The following is a 15,026-nucleotide window of genomic DNA, read 5'->3' on the forward strand; positions in this document are numbered from 1 at the left end:
AGTGCGTCAGTGGAGATGCAACACACCTCCGGGGTATTAAAATGGCATAACATGCATGACATTGTGAATACCCAAGAGTTAGCTGCATCTCCACTAATGTCACAAACTTAAAGCTGTGCATCACTTGTTTTATAAACTGGTTCTATGAACTTTTTTCCATTTACCTTTATGGGTAAATACCAGTCAGATACATGTAAACCTTGCTCAAAAGCCAAGAGGTCTGTAGAAATGTTCCAAACACACTGAACTTAGACACAAACTAATAGAAATTGTGACCCGCGACAACGGTTTCAGGCAAAAGTCGCAAGAGCAAATTCCCTCCTAGGCGGCGGGGTACAAAGATTTTGACCATTATCTTTGTCGATTTAGGTTTTTTGCAGAAATCAAATCCTTGATATGTTTTCTACATCTACACTAAATTTCATAGCATAAGACTAAGTTTTTCCTATCGAAAATGGAATTTTAAGCACCCTATGTTGGGTCGCACTCGTCAGTTTCGAGCTTCTTTCGAACGCCGCACCAATATCCCCAGTGTTGCTACGGCGCAGGGTCTCGCATGCGATTGGCTGGTGCGTCGCATACATTTACATAATTCGGCTTTCGGAGACACCAGTTGCAGCGTTTGGGGAATGCTTTGTCCACGCGTGCACGATTACATGCTCCATTGTTCTTGCTATAGTGATTTAATACGCTCGCTCTGTAGTGCGTGCTCTTCGTTTGGCTTTCTATCCAAATTATTCTACCGCAATGTTCGACAACGGAAGTGAAACAAAAATCATGTAGCATGACATAATCGTGTGAAAAGAAAACTAGATATTCTCAAATTTGTCTACTTGTACATGTAGTAAAAATTATGACAGCAGACTGACTCAATGGAAGGTAGATGAGAGGAAAGGAGCGGTCACATGTGACTAATTATATTCAAATACTACACATCAAGATCGCACCAAACTAACGAGTCGTGTTCATTTGTTTGTTTGTTTGTTTTAATTTAATTAGCACCACCGAACAAAGCAACATATGCATGTCTTGTAAAAGCAAAACAAACAGGAAGCGTGACCCTTGCCAGCACTAGCAATTTTCTGACTTCAAAAGGGTCACCAATGATAACGACAAATCAACCACAATGAAAACGTGATTTATAAATGTGTGGATTCGCCACCGCTCATGTTACATGCACACGGTCATGGCGTGTGGATGCCATTGCGTAATGCGTGCACCGTACACATGTACATATACACCATACGTGCAATTATCGTATTCGCCATCTTGAAAGACGTACTGTAAACAAACCCGAGCGAAACGCATTGTTTTTCGGCTCCATACGCTGAGCTCCGAGGAAGGTGCCCTGGAAATTTGACTCTCTCAGTGAGCCAATCAGAAGGCGATGTGGTTGCTAGAGGCAGAGCTTAACATCGATTGGCACCATCGTACGGATGGGTGATTCTCCCCTCGCATCGCCGCTCAGACATTGTCCTTGAGAAAGAGGTGAATCTTCAAAGCCTGTTTTCTCGCAATTTTGTCAGGCTAACAACTTAAAAAGTGCATTTTATTTCTCTTTCTATGCCCACTTATGGTGCCGAAGAATACAAGTGTTTTATATCAATGCAAAGCTTAGGAAATGGGCAATGTGATTCAGTGAAAAAATGAATTTTCAAAATTCCCGACTTTTGCCTGAAACCATTGTCGCCAGTCACAATTGGTCATACAGTAATCAAGTGATTGAGTGAGTGCTTATAAACTGCTTGTATTCTACTAAAGTATGTAATTGTAACATCAGTGCACATGATTATACAGTCATGTACTGTTAAGGTGGAAATTTTCGCAGTGTTGAAATTTTTCACGCATTTCGCGCAACGAGAAACTAGCACGAAAATAAAAGCACACAAATATTTTTGCGTGCTATATGCTCCAGTAGTTGAGGTCTTGATTCCGCGGAAATAAAAACACGCGAAACTCTGTTTATCCGGCCGAGCGTGAAAAATTAGTCACGCGAAAATGTCCACTTTTACAGTACTTGAGCAACGATATCTTTGAGTGGTTGTTGGTACGTGTATCAGTCATTACTACGTGGGTAATGGTAAAAATTTATGCCCCAATCATTGAATTGACGAAGGTCCTTTATCACCATCTTATAACTAGAGCACTCGCACGGGGGACCCCGGAACCTGTCCCTCATACCCCATCTGGATGACTTTTTAAGCCAAAATGTTGTATAATATGGCAACTGTTGCAGGATACAATGAAATACCACGAGAAATGAGGTTGGTATAGCACATAAAAGGAATATGACGTGCTATCTTATAAAAGTCTGAACAATGGGGGCGCTGTCAATTAAAACTTTTGTTACCGAGAATAACTTCCCATAAACCTCAATAGCAAGTTTGAATAAAATCTGACTAGAAATGTGGCTGATAGAGCACATTCAAGAAATGTGACATGGCATCCAAATCAGAGCACTGAGGGCAACATCACCACATACTGCTGTGTTCTACGTGTTAAAGTAAAATGACCATCCATACACCTCCTTACCAAGTCTGAATAAAATCTGATGAAAAATGAGGTTAGTATAGCAGATACAAGAAATATGACATGACATCCTTTAATAGTCGGAACAATGAGGGCGCTGTCAATTAAAAACTTTTGTTACCTAGAATAACCCCCCACAAACCTCTATAGCAAGTTTGAATTAAATCTGAGAAGAAATGTGGCTGATAGAACATAAAGATATGTGACATGGCATCCCAGTCTGAACACTGAGGGGGCTGTAATCACAAACTGTTGTGTCCTAAATGTAAAATGACCTCCCATGCACCTCCTAAACAAGTCTGAATAAAATTTTGGAGTAGCAATCAAGTTATCAAATAATCAAGAATTTTTGCAGATTTTTACTTGATAGTGTCCTTTGTCCCTGTAAAAGGTGGAACAGTGGGGGGCAGCATTACCAATAGGAATAGGTGTCTGGATTTGACTACGATACACTTATACAACAAATAAAAAAAAAAAAAAAAACAGTCAAGAAACACAGCCACAAACACAAGCAGACCCTGAAAAATGTACTCTGTGTGTGTAAAGACGGAACAAGTAAAGGCCCCATCACCAAGAAACAATAAGCTTTTTTATTTTACCATAATACACCCTCATGCTAAATTTGAAAATGATCCGAGAAGAACTATAGACGGTAGAGCGCTCACAAGCTCTGCAGTGGACACGGCGGCGGCGGCGGCGTGACAAGGCCAAATCCATAGTATCCTCCAAACTCTGTTCGCGGGATACAATAATTGACCCCCTCGACATTTTGCGCCATGATTACACAACGCGCAGAGATTTTGCTACGCCATTTCATTACTTTTTTCATTGAATCTTCACCAAATTTGCGATTTCCGGGTACACCATTTTGAAGTTACATAATGTTTTGCATATGCATGTCAGCCTGAAAACAGCTCAAATTTGTGATATAAGCCAGTACTGGGTTAGCTCATGTACAGATGGGTACAAATGACCTTTCTTCTTTCTCAGTTGATTAGGCACTCCACTAGTCTTCAAGCAGCAGAATGCATTAGCTTGCCCAACGTAACAATTCATGGAATTCATCAGTCATGTTCAAACAAAGGATGTACTCGCATAGACCAGGTGATCAGAATGATCCATCAATTGACACTTCGGAAACATCATTTATTTTGCATTGAATGTAATGACAATCTTCTTCTATTGATATTGCCAAATACTGCTTTTGCCGCCGGGTGGATGTGATGGCAAGCATCACTTTAATACAAGGATTACTTGAATATTCATTGCATCACAGATGCTTATCTCAGTGAATTTAAAAACCAACATGCTCTACTGGTACAAATGACCTTTTTCTGCTCATGCTCAAAGGGGAACCCCGAACTGGCTTATTGTGAGCAAATCTAATGCAAATTGTGTTTGTTTGTTTTTTGTTAAATTGATATATATTAGATAATTTCAACTTTTATTCATTGAAATTAATCAATTATAACAAAGATACGTAAGCTCAAAAAAGTGCCTGCAACAAATTTTGGCAAAAAAACAATAGAAAACAAAAGGTTGAAAAAACAATAAAATACATAAGAAATTAACAAAACAAAGAAAATTGACATTGATTGTCCTTTTTTTGCAAGAAAATTGTTTGATGTGTCTTGAGGAATTCTGACATCAAAATTTAGCAATCCTTCAATCTTTTTAATGGAGTTACCAGTGAAAATTTGATTTCATGCATAAATTTGCATAATTAATTTACTAAAAATAGAAAATAAATATTTTTCTATTGTATGACCATGTAATCTTTTAGTTGACATCCGGCTCTATGGCTCTAGGCAAAATTTTGCGGCAATCGCGCCATCGGCGGCCGAGATCTGAAGGGGGGGGTCAATTTGACCCCCCCCCCCCCCCAGTAAAAACTTGGTCTCAAATAGCCCAATTAGAAAAGGGTTAACCACCTGCTAAAAGTGTCATTAAGTTTTTTGAATGACATTCAAAACTCACAATAAATCCTGGCTTCTAAATGGCAGTTACAACAGCAACCCACATAATAATGCATATCCACTATAGGTCATGCTATAGGTACACTTATACTTAAATTGCCTAGCCAGACCCAGCCTAGAATGAAGCAGGAGAGTCCGAGGGCTTAGTTTTGGGGTTACTCAAGATAAGAAAGCCAAAGCACAAGATCAAAGACCTACTAAAAGTGTTGAAAAAAACTTATGATGGCATCAGAAACTTGTGGCTACTCAGTGGCAGATTGAAAGGTCCCTGAAAATTGCATACATAGAAATGGATACATAGGACTATAAAGTTGTCGTGGCATAGACACCAGTTGCCAGTTGAACTGTTTATTAAATTTACAATTTGGGAGACCCAGGGTACTCTAAAACTAGTCCTGGGACTATCACTGGACCCTGGAAGATTATACAAAAGGAACAATCTCTACGAAAACAGCGATAGGGCTTGGAAAAGGTGAAAGCACTAAGAGCTCTACAGAACACATATGGAGAGACAGTGGCAGAAGGAAAAAGAGGATGCAAGACCATTTGCCGGGGACTGGCTTTTATAGGGCAGCAGTGAGTGAGGTCTGGGGTGATGTGGGATGTGCCAGCAGGGCTCCTTTGCTTTCTCTTTCTCTATTTTGTGAGACAGAGGGCCATATTAAAGGATATATGTGACCGTGCATCACAAAACAAACAAAAAATCGCACACACTGAAAATAAGTAAAATGGGTCAACCAAGCCGATCTTGACTTTTTCACATTTTCTGAAAGAGCAAGTCTTCTTTTACATTATGCTAAAAATTTGGGATCATTAAAGGGGCAGAAAAGTGTGTTTTTTTTAGCAGTTTATCTCGAACATTTATGGTAGAATAGTGTGATTAAGTGTGTCTTTAGAGTCCCCTTTTCATTTCTGAAAAACCTTGTACACATTCGTCACTTTCAACTCTTGCTAATAACTTTTGAAAGGATAATGCTACTGCTTTGAAAGTTGGCATTAATTACGGACAGAATGTGTTAATGAGGCATGCTAAATTTGACTTTAATCTGATAATCCCTTCATTGTTGTTACTCCGGTGGTTTACTTCCTGCTTTTTGTCCCATTCATCGCACAGCCAGCACGGCTTGGTAAAGATTATTAAAGTGCTTGAATAGACACTGTACTTCAGGGCCTCTTTTCTCAGTTCACACTTTTCCTGACTTTGTGCTTTCTTTCCAATATTTAGATAGATTAGGAGAGTCCATTTGATTTGAGTTATACACCATTTTAAAGCTTAAAGTCTGCTCTTTCAGAATATGGTCTTAACTAGAAATTCATGTCTGGCGACTTTTTGTTTTGTGGTGCAGGGTCACATATGATGCAATATAAAGGCACAGGTATATTGTAGGATAAGAATCTCTCATGAGACGGATATCATTTCTCTGTACTGGTACTTAGTTGTAATTCTTGCACATTTGTGGAAGCATTTCAGCCCAAATATGCCATGATAAAGTGGGTTATGATTCTGATTAAGGGGTGAAAATAACATTAACAACTGTCACATTGAATTCTTGCACTTAAGCGGTGTTCTTGCCAAAGTGGTTTCTGTTATATCAAGTGAGCACTGAGAGCACTGCATGACATGTGGTGTTCATTTTAACAGTCCTACAGTATAGGTATTTAGGAAGTTACAACTTCCCTTTGAAATGTGAAAGAGTTTGGGGCAATATGTGGTCATGAAGTGTTGTCCCACACATAAGTGGCAAGAACTTGATGTAAAAATTTAAAAGGTGCATGAAGTCTCATGGGATTGGGCACATTACCCATGGAGGATTCAGAGGTAGTTTGAGTCTCACCTCAGCTGCATCCTTGCAGCATGATACTGAAGAGTTGTCTCTAGGGAGGTCATGAGTGTCAGGGTTCCCCCACAGATCAGGTCCATCTGGTAGAGACGACTGCCAACTGAGGATTAAAATGCACACACACAGATCACATTTACATGCATTAAAGGGACTGTACAGTACTGGTTGAGGAGAGGATTCCGGTTTATAAAATTTTTTGGTGAGATAATGAGAAACCTCTTATGAAATATGAAAGAACATGTAATTTCAAGAAGGATTCATTGTTTATTTGATGAAAATGGGCCTTGAAATGGCTGAGATATCCAATAAAAGCGATCTCCTTGTCTTACCTCGTTTTTAGATATCTCAGTCATTTCAAAACCAATTTTCATCAAATACACTTTAGATTCCACTCAGAATAATTGTATGCTATTTAACATTTCATAAAGTGGTTTGTCAATATCTTGCAAAACGTTACAAGCTGAATCCTCACCTCAACCAGTACTGTACAGTCTCTTTAAGACCAGGATGGGTTCTTCTGTGTACGCATTTAAAAAGAAAAAATGTAAAAATGAAAATTTTCGTGCATTCTGAGTGACCTTAAACTAGCTGAAAATAAAAGCACATGATTATTTTTGCTTGATTTATGTACCAGTTATCAATGTCCTGCTTTCCACAGATTAAAAAACATATGAAATTCATCTTACCCAACAGAGCGCAAATAATTACTCACACAAAAATATCCACTTTTTTCAGTACATGAAAATGGTATCATTCTACCTGTTCTCAACACATCTATTTATCACACCTTGCATATCATCTCCAACTGCAGTTTCCTCCTCGAAGCAACAAACAGGTCGGCCGACTGAAAAATGGGGTCCCTCAAAGTTTGTCATGGCAAAACACTATTCAACATTATGTCAATGATGTCCCATCTACAAGCCCTTGTACCTCCTCATCCAAGTGCGCATATGCAGACGACCTTGCATTCCTGCATTCCAACAGAAGTTGGTTGATGGCAGAGGAAAGGTACTGTCAGGCATCAGACACAATGTTCTTGCTGCATACATGGAGACTAAGACCCCATTTACAGTGCGAGGCCGGGCTCGGCCGCGGCTCGGCCGCGGCCGAGACCGGCCTCAATTGCGCGGCCGAGCCTCGCAATTTTGTCCGTTTACACTGCTGGGCTCGGCCGCGCTTTTGATTCAAAAATTTCAATATTTTGTCGTAGTGGCACTCTGCTTGTAAACAAATGCAATTTGGTACTGTCTGGTTTTCAGACCCTTTGCCAAATGAATTCCGTGACGACGAAGTCGCCGTTCGGGCAAAGGCCTTTGCCGAAGGAAAGAATCCTTTGCAGGACAAAACCACCTTAAACTATACTAGTTTTCGACATTGAGGAGGTTAATATCCTGAATAGCGAAAGAAACATGCAGAGGGTTTGGAAGCCAGACTAAAATTGGCCGCGCAATTGGCCGCGCATTTGGCCCAGTTTGCGTTTACACCAAGAAAAGGCCGGGCTCGGCCGCAGCTCGGCCGCGGCCGAGACCACCTCCAGAGCGAGGCCAAATGCGAGGCCAATTTTGGCCTCGCATTTGGCCTCTTGCGCGTTTACACTGAAGCGGGGCTTGGCACGGCCGCGGCCGAGCCGCGGCCGAGCCTCGCACTGTAAACGGGGTCTAGAGCTGAGTACAACAAAAACCACTACAATGCCTTTCACCCTGAACACAAAGAGGCTCATCGGCAAATGTGACCGGCGACAACAGTTTCAGGCAAAAGTCGGGAATTTGGGAAATTCATTTTTTCACTGAATCACATTGCCCATTTCCTATAGCTTTGCATTGGTATAAAACACTTGTATTCTTCGGCACCATAAGTGGGCATAAAAAGCGAAATAAAATGCACTTTTTAAGTTGTCAGCCTGATGAAATTGTAAGAAAACGGGCTTTGAAGATTCACCTCTTTCTCAAAGACAATGTTCGAGCGGTGATGTGAGGTGAGAATCACCCATCTGTATGATGGTGCAAAACGATGTTACGCTCAGCCTCTAGCAACCACATCGCCTTCTAATTGGCTTACTGAGAGAGTCAAATTTCCCGGGCACCTTCCTCGGAGCTCAGCGTATAGAGCCGAAAAACAATGCATTTCACTCGGGTTTGTATGATGGTGTATGATGGTGCAAAACGATGTTACGCTCAGCCTCTAGCAACCACATCGCCTTCTAATTGGCTTACTGAGAGAGTCAAATTTCCCGGGCACCTTCCTCGGAGCTCAGCGTATAGAGCCGAAAAACAATGCATTTCACTTGCGTTTGTTTTATACCAGTGCGTCTTTCAAGATGGCGGATACGATAATTGCAAGCTTGATGGTGTACGTGTGTATGGTGCACGCATTACGCAATGGCATCCGCACACCACGACCGTGTGCATGTAACAGGAGCGGGTGGCAAATCCACACATTTACAAATCATTGTAGTTGATTTGTCTTCATCATTGGCGACCCTTTTGAAGGCAGAAAACTGCTAGAGCTGGCAAGGGTCGTGCTTCCTGTTTGTTTTGTTTTTACAAGCCGTGCATACATGCTTTGTTCGGTGGTGTTTATTATATTAAGATAAACAAACAAACACGACTCGTTAGTTTGGTTCAATCTTGACATGTAGTATTTGAATATAATTGGTCATATGTGACCTCTCCTTTCCTCTCATCTACCTTCCCTTCAGTCAGCCAGCTGTCATAATTTTTACTATGAGTAGACAAATTTGAGAATATTAGTTTCCGAGTTTCCAATAACATGATGCACGATTTGTGTAGTGATTTGCGACTCTGATGTGATCAAACCATGTTCCACATGCATCTGTTTTCACATTGGAAGTTAGCGCTGCTGTTCACTTTTTGTTTCACTTCCATTGTCGAACACTGCGGTAGAATAGCTCAGATAGAAAGCCAAATGCAGAGCATGCCCTACAGAGCGAGCGGATCTATTATAGCAAGAACGATGGAGCATGTAATCATGCATGCATGGACAAAGCATTCCCGAAACGCTGCAACTGGTGTCTCCGAAAGCCGAACTATGTAAATGTCTGCGACGGACCAGCCAATCGCCGCAGCAACACTGGGGATATTGGCACGGCGTTCAACAGAAGCTCGAAACTGACGAGTGCAATCCAACATAGGGTGCTTAAAATTCCATTTTCGATAGGAAAAACTTAAACTTATGCTATGAAATTTACTGCAGATGTAGAAAACATATCGAAGATTCAATTTCTGCAAAAAACCTAAATCGACAAAAATAATGGTCTTTGGTACCTCTTTGTACCCCGCCTAGGAGGGAATTTGCTCTTGCGACTTTTGCCTGAAACCGTTGTCGCGGGTCACAAATTATAATATAGCTTGACCGCTCAGTGCTGAGTTGTATCACTACCCTAACTTATCTTAGGGTGAAACTGGAAAAACAACTTTACCTTCAAACAACACACTGATAGCACTGTGTGGCAAAGTGACATCAAGGAACAAACTTCTGCTGTGCCATCTTGCTGGTTCTTCCTGGGGAGCTCATACCAGAACCCTCTGAACAGTCAACCTCGCACTCATTCATAGTGTCACAGAATATGCTGATCCAGCATGGAGGAGGAGTAGCCATGTTAGAAACTGGATGCTACCCTCAAGGCCCTGTCACACCTTTCCTGGCAAGCACTGCGTGTGACTTGTGGGGAACAATTTTTGCTACCCGGAAGTCCCCGCAGATGGCCTGCACCTGACAGTACCTAGCATGTATCTTGCCCGTACAATGTAGTTGCCTGGAGGTGCACACGGAAGTCCGATTGATCCGCAGCCAAATTTTGAGCATGCTCAAAACTTGTTTCTGGTGGGTCACTGGGAACTGCCTACAGAGGTCCATGCAGAACACCAGTAGGAGGCCCGTAGCGGCCCCAAGTCACAGGTAGTTAACCTGCTTGAAGTACGTAGGTTGCCCGTGGATCTGTAGTTATGCGCCTGAAACGCATGTCATCTGCCGGCTTTCTATTAGCAGAATACAGGTGTTTCACTGGCAAGGAATGGTGTTGATACTGCCAACATCTGTGTAGCTGGTCAGTTCTGCGGGCATGGAGTGAGCTATACAATCAAATTGCGTGCATGCTGAGAGTTAGTTACTGCTTTTCTGCTAGTTAGTTGAGGGTTGGCTGCGGCCAAGGTAATAGGGAGCCTTAGATTTGCGGTGCGGATGTTTGAAACGACGCTTGCATTGGACGTGATGAAAAGTAGCTTTAGATTATGTTGGTCACAACTTATAAAAAATAAAATGGTGCCCCCATAAAAAAAAAAAAATAGCCCAGAACTCTTCTTCTTCTTCTTCTTCCGGGTGAAGTACTGACCTCTGGAAAGAGTATTTTCGTACTTTGTGCAGTGCTGAAAACTAGTGTGCCACGCTGCATTGTTTGATGCTTTTTTGTTGTTGCAATTGATGTAATATACACTATAAAAAGTAAAAAGTGTTCTTTGTGCGAATAAAATTAGCTCCTCTTCCAACTAGATTTGACGCAGTGTCACCTCGACCAGCTGCCTCCTAAACTGTTCGAGGGAAGAAGCAGCTGTCACACTGGCGGGGAGCTGGTTCCAGAAGAGTATGACACTTGGGAAGAAGGAGTTTTGAAAGCCAGAGGTCCTGCAGAGTTGTTGTCGATATTGAGTAGGTCTTCATCCAGATGATCGTGTTACCGGGTAGATGTAAGGTGGTTCAGATGGAATAGCAATCAGTTGATGTAAGATGCGGAACAGCATGATGACTTTCAGCTGGGCCCTTCTTTCTGCAAGAGATTGCCATTTCAAGGAGTGTAGCATTTCACTGACACTGTGTCGAGGGTGAAAGTCTCCCAGAGTAAACCTAGCGGCACGTCTTTGAACCATTTCAAGTTTCCTGATTTGGTCTTGGCAGTGAGGATCCCAGGCTGTTGATGCATATTCAAGGATAGGGCGGACATATGTCACATAGGCTTGTTCGTTGATTTTCTTGGGGCAGCCATGTAGGTTTCTCTGGAGGAATCCTCGTGTGCTGTTGGCCTTTTTACATGTGTTGTCTATATGTGTCTTCCAGCTTAGCTTTGAGTTGATATGTACTCCAAGGTACTTAGCATTGTCCACAACTGGAAGCTTGACTCCATGAAGAGTGAAAAACTCAGATGCAGCAAGCTGTAAATAGATTGACTTGATGCACGTTATTGCGCATGCTCAGAACATTTTTTTTTCCTATGAACGTCTCCGTCGCGAAAATCTAAAGCTCCCTAAAGACATTCTGTGAGGACCTCTGCCATATACCTGTAAATAGTCCTCTGCAGGACCTGTCAGACTCATATTCGACTGGGATTTCCACTTCATTTGCCTCTGTGACCTCTGTGGCGCCGAGGACCTCCTGGTCTTTCCCGATCCGAACTTCATTAGTCCAATGAATTTCAGTGACCATTTTCTGCAAATCTTTAGGGCTCTGTGGCTGGCCCTCCAATGGACCGTCTCCACCCTTGTTCCCTTTACGTTGACAGGGCATCTTTATTCCAAGAAAACTAGTTGAAAAATGATGGTTTCTCCATCCACTCGACCAGTATTACCCAAGCTCGCACCTCGCAGACAACTCCCATGCAGGTAACACGTGGTTGTGACGCCTGACATGCAGGTCACACGGAATACACGCAAGTAGAATGTAATTAGCACGTGTCCAGCAGGTTAGATGCACACAAAACTCATAAAAATCCTTGTCCGCCCATAGAAATTACCTGTGTGCTGGAAAATCCCTACACGCAACAAGCCCACGCAGCTAGTCCAGAAAGGTGTGGCATGGCCTTTAACAAAACTATGAGAATAATCAATGGATACCTACAAAGTGTAGTATCTGCCTGTTCTGTCCGAAATTGCTCTACTAGCACTTTGTAGGGAACATCACATGTCTGAAGTGGTTAAGATGTCACTACAGGACACATCTCACCTTCTGCATGCCCGCATAGCAACAGCTCAAAACTTTGGCTGCCAATGCCTAGGCTCTTGTTGGCCTTTCAGTCACCAAGCAGCATCACTCCCAAACTCTAACTTCAATCTAATGGAGCAATGGAAACATGACTGGCAAGAGATGGCAAAGCCTGCACAGTTCCCAATCCATCCTGGTACAAACACACCGTCCACCAGGAGTTGATCTCCACTGCAGAGAGTGGGTAACTCTAAACCGCCTGCGCATTTGGAGTTTGACGTTTTAGCGCCAATATGCACCAATGGGGCCTTTGTCCATCAGCAGCTTGCATGTGTGGTGCTCCAGAGCAGACTTGTGGACCACATCCTGTCCGATGCACCAAGCTTGGCCCTCCTGGGGGCGCTCCCATCCACTTGACTAACCCAAACTGTAATTATAATACAGTAATTACTCTGCCAATTACTGTAAAACACGATATTTTCGCGGCATGAAATTTTTGCGAATGGGAGCTGACGGCCTTATTCGCAGCATGAAATTTTTGTGAGTTGCCTCTAACATTCAGTGCATATAGTTTAGGCAAGATTTTTAACATGCATTTTAATTTCTTGAAACTCGGCTCTCGTGAAATTCGTGAAATTAAAATGCACACAAACATTCCTCGTTTTACTGTATGCATAATACATGTAAATGCAATTTGTGCTAAAATGAATGGTATGCCTCTGCCACATTGCATTATTCTCACAGTAGGTCTGTAGTACATCTTGACACTGTGAGACGACAGTTTCACATAATTGGTAAAAAACTGAAATAAGATGTTTGAAAGTTTGATGGCACAACCCCATTCATGTATGTGTAAAGTATCTATACATTCCTTGAACCAAATTCCATTTAGATGGCTAATTTGCTTTGCTAAGAGCAAGTATTTAGGAACTTGAGCATTTTCACTTGATCTTTGACCGATGCCTTTGAACCCATGGTCAACATCTTTCTTCAAATAAATGACTAATTGTAATATCCAATTTTCATGACAATACTTTCAGCTATTTTGAAAATATATGCAAAAAACAGTGACATTTCAAAATGATCACTTTACCTTTGACCCCATAGTCTAAAATTTTCCCCATAGAATTCTTACCTGGTAATACATGTAAAGTTTCACAAAAAATATATTCAGGCATTGCAGGGATAAGGGGAAAATAATGAAATTTTAAGAGTTTGACCTTGAACTTTGACCTTGAGTGTGTGTACCCAAAAGTTGGTGGACATAGCTTTGTCCACTCACACATGCCTATGCCAAAGTTCATTTGGATACCTCTAATGGTTCTTAAGTTACGCTGTACGCAAAATGATTACGGATGGACGGACAACATGAAAACAAATTGACTCCTATGACAATTCATGGCGGAGGCAAACAAAGCAGGGTTTGAAATTGGCGATGGTCCGCTGGGCATTGGCCACCCGAAATCACGTCGGACTAGCTAAAAATTGTAAAATTCTGAAGTTACTAGTCCGTCTGGCTAGCCAAAATATTGCTTCAGTGTCAAAATTGATTCTAAGTAGTCCGCCTGGCTAGTTCAAAAAAAAGTTAAGTGCGACCCCTGCAAAGGGATGATTGATATACTATAACGTTATAAACTGTAATGAACTCACCATGTATTTACATGGAGAATGAAGACATACAACATTGCAGTTTACCTTTACATCTGGGAGACTGCTTACACCTTGGGCCATGGATGCAGTAGTCTTTGGACTTATCGTAATATTCTTTCCAAGAAGCCGCTGCAAAACAAGATAAAAAGTACAGTTACGGAACCTGCCTTAGCGGCCATCTGCCGCATACAGCCACTAAAAACAGTCCCCCCCCCCCCCCCCCCGAGTGAAAAGCCATATTAAAGACCCTGTCTATAGTGGCCACCTGTCTATAACAGCCACTTTTTGTCTCCACTGGGTAGCCGCGCTATAGACAGGTTTGACTGTACTGTCATTTCATAAAATTTTACACCCATTTGTTAAATAACATTCGGTAATTGGACAAACTTGGTTACATCAGATTAGACCAACTCTTCTATGGGATGAACATTTTGGGAAATTGCAAAAAATTCCTTTATTTGGGAGTTTGCCCCCTCCCCCTTGTGGCCCCAAGGTGGAGGAATGGTGCCCATTTGTACAAACATATTTTCTATCACCCTAGCTATAATAACTAAGTTTGGTTAAAATTGGACCATGTGCTTTCAAGAATAAATTGAAAATGTGAAAATTGGACCAAAATTCGGTCCCCCAAAGGGCCTATCCCGGATCTGCCATGAACAAACTTGACCTTGCAGTAACAAATCCACTTACTAAGAGTAATAACTTAGTTTATCACTGCTGGCTCTAGAGAACAAGATTGGTAAAGACTTCTTAATTTGGGGGATCTGCCTCCCTGGGGGTAGGGGGGTGGGGACTGAAGCCCATTTGTAAAAAGATATATGCTATCACCTTTGCGGTAACACATGCCTTAACTCATTTACGACTATTAAGACAGTTTCCTTCGACTGGCGCAGCTAGGACAGCATCATTTTCTGAACTAATAAATTGAAGAAGGCAAATATTCTTGTGATGTCCACAGCGCCTTGTTAGTGTGCTGTGCGTGGCACCTTTGTACTCCGACTTGCCGCCGACATGTGACTTATTTTTGGATTAGTCCTGATCGGTAAATTCTCATGAAATTCAACTGTTTGTATCAAACCCTTTAAAAAGAAAATTGTAA

At 41.8% G+C, this 15,026-nt stretch overlaps 1 protein-coding gene across 1 annotated transcript in view; it reads right to left on the reverse strand.

Moving 5' to 3' along the window:
- LOC140244701 (uncharacterized) overlaps positions 1 to 15,026 on the reverse strand; it is a 245,979-nt gene that overhangs the window by 20,378 nt on the left and 210,575 nt on the right. Inside the window, exons 27-28 of the mRNA XM_072324317.1 lie at positions 13,973 to 14,056; positions 6,341 to 6,446 (exon numbers count right to left, since the gene is read on the reverse strand). Coding sequence (XP_072180418.1) covers positions 6,341 to 6,446; positions 13,973 to 14,056 — 190 coding nt within the window. The remainder of the gene's footprint in view (positions 1 to 6,340; positions 6,447 to 13,972; positions 14,057 to 15,026) is intronic.

This window comes from Diadema setosum, chromosome 21, assembly GCF_964275005.1.
Source record: "Diadema setosum chromosome 21, eeDiaSeto1, whole genome shotgun sequence".
NCBI classification, from domain to species: Eukaryota; Metazoa; Echinodermata; class Echinoidea; order Diadematoida; family Diadematidae; genus Diadema; species Diadema setosum.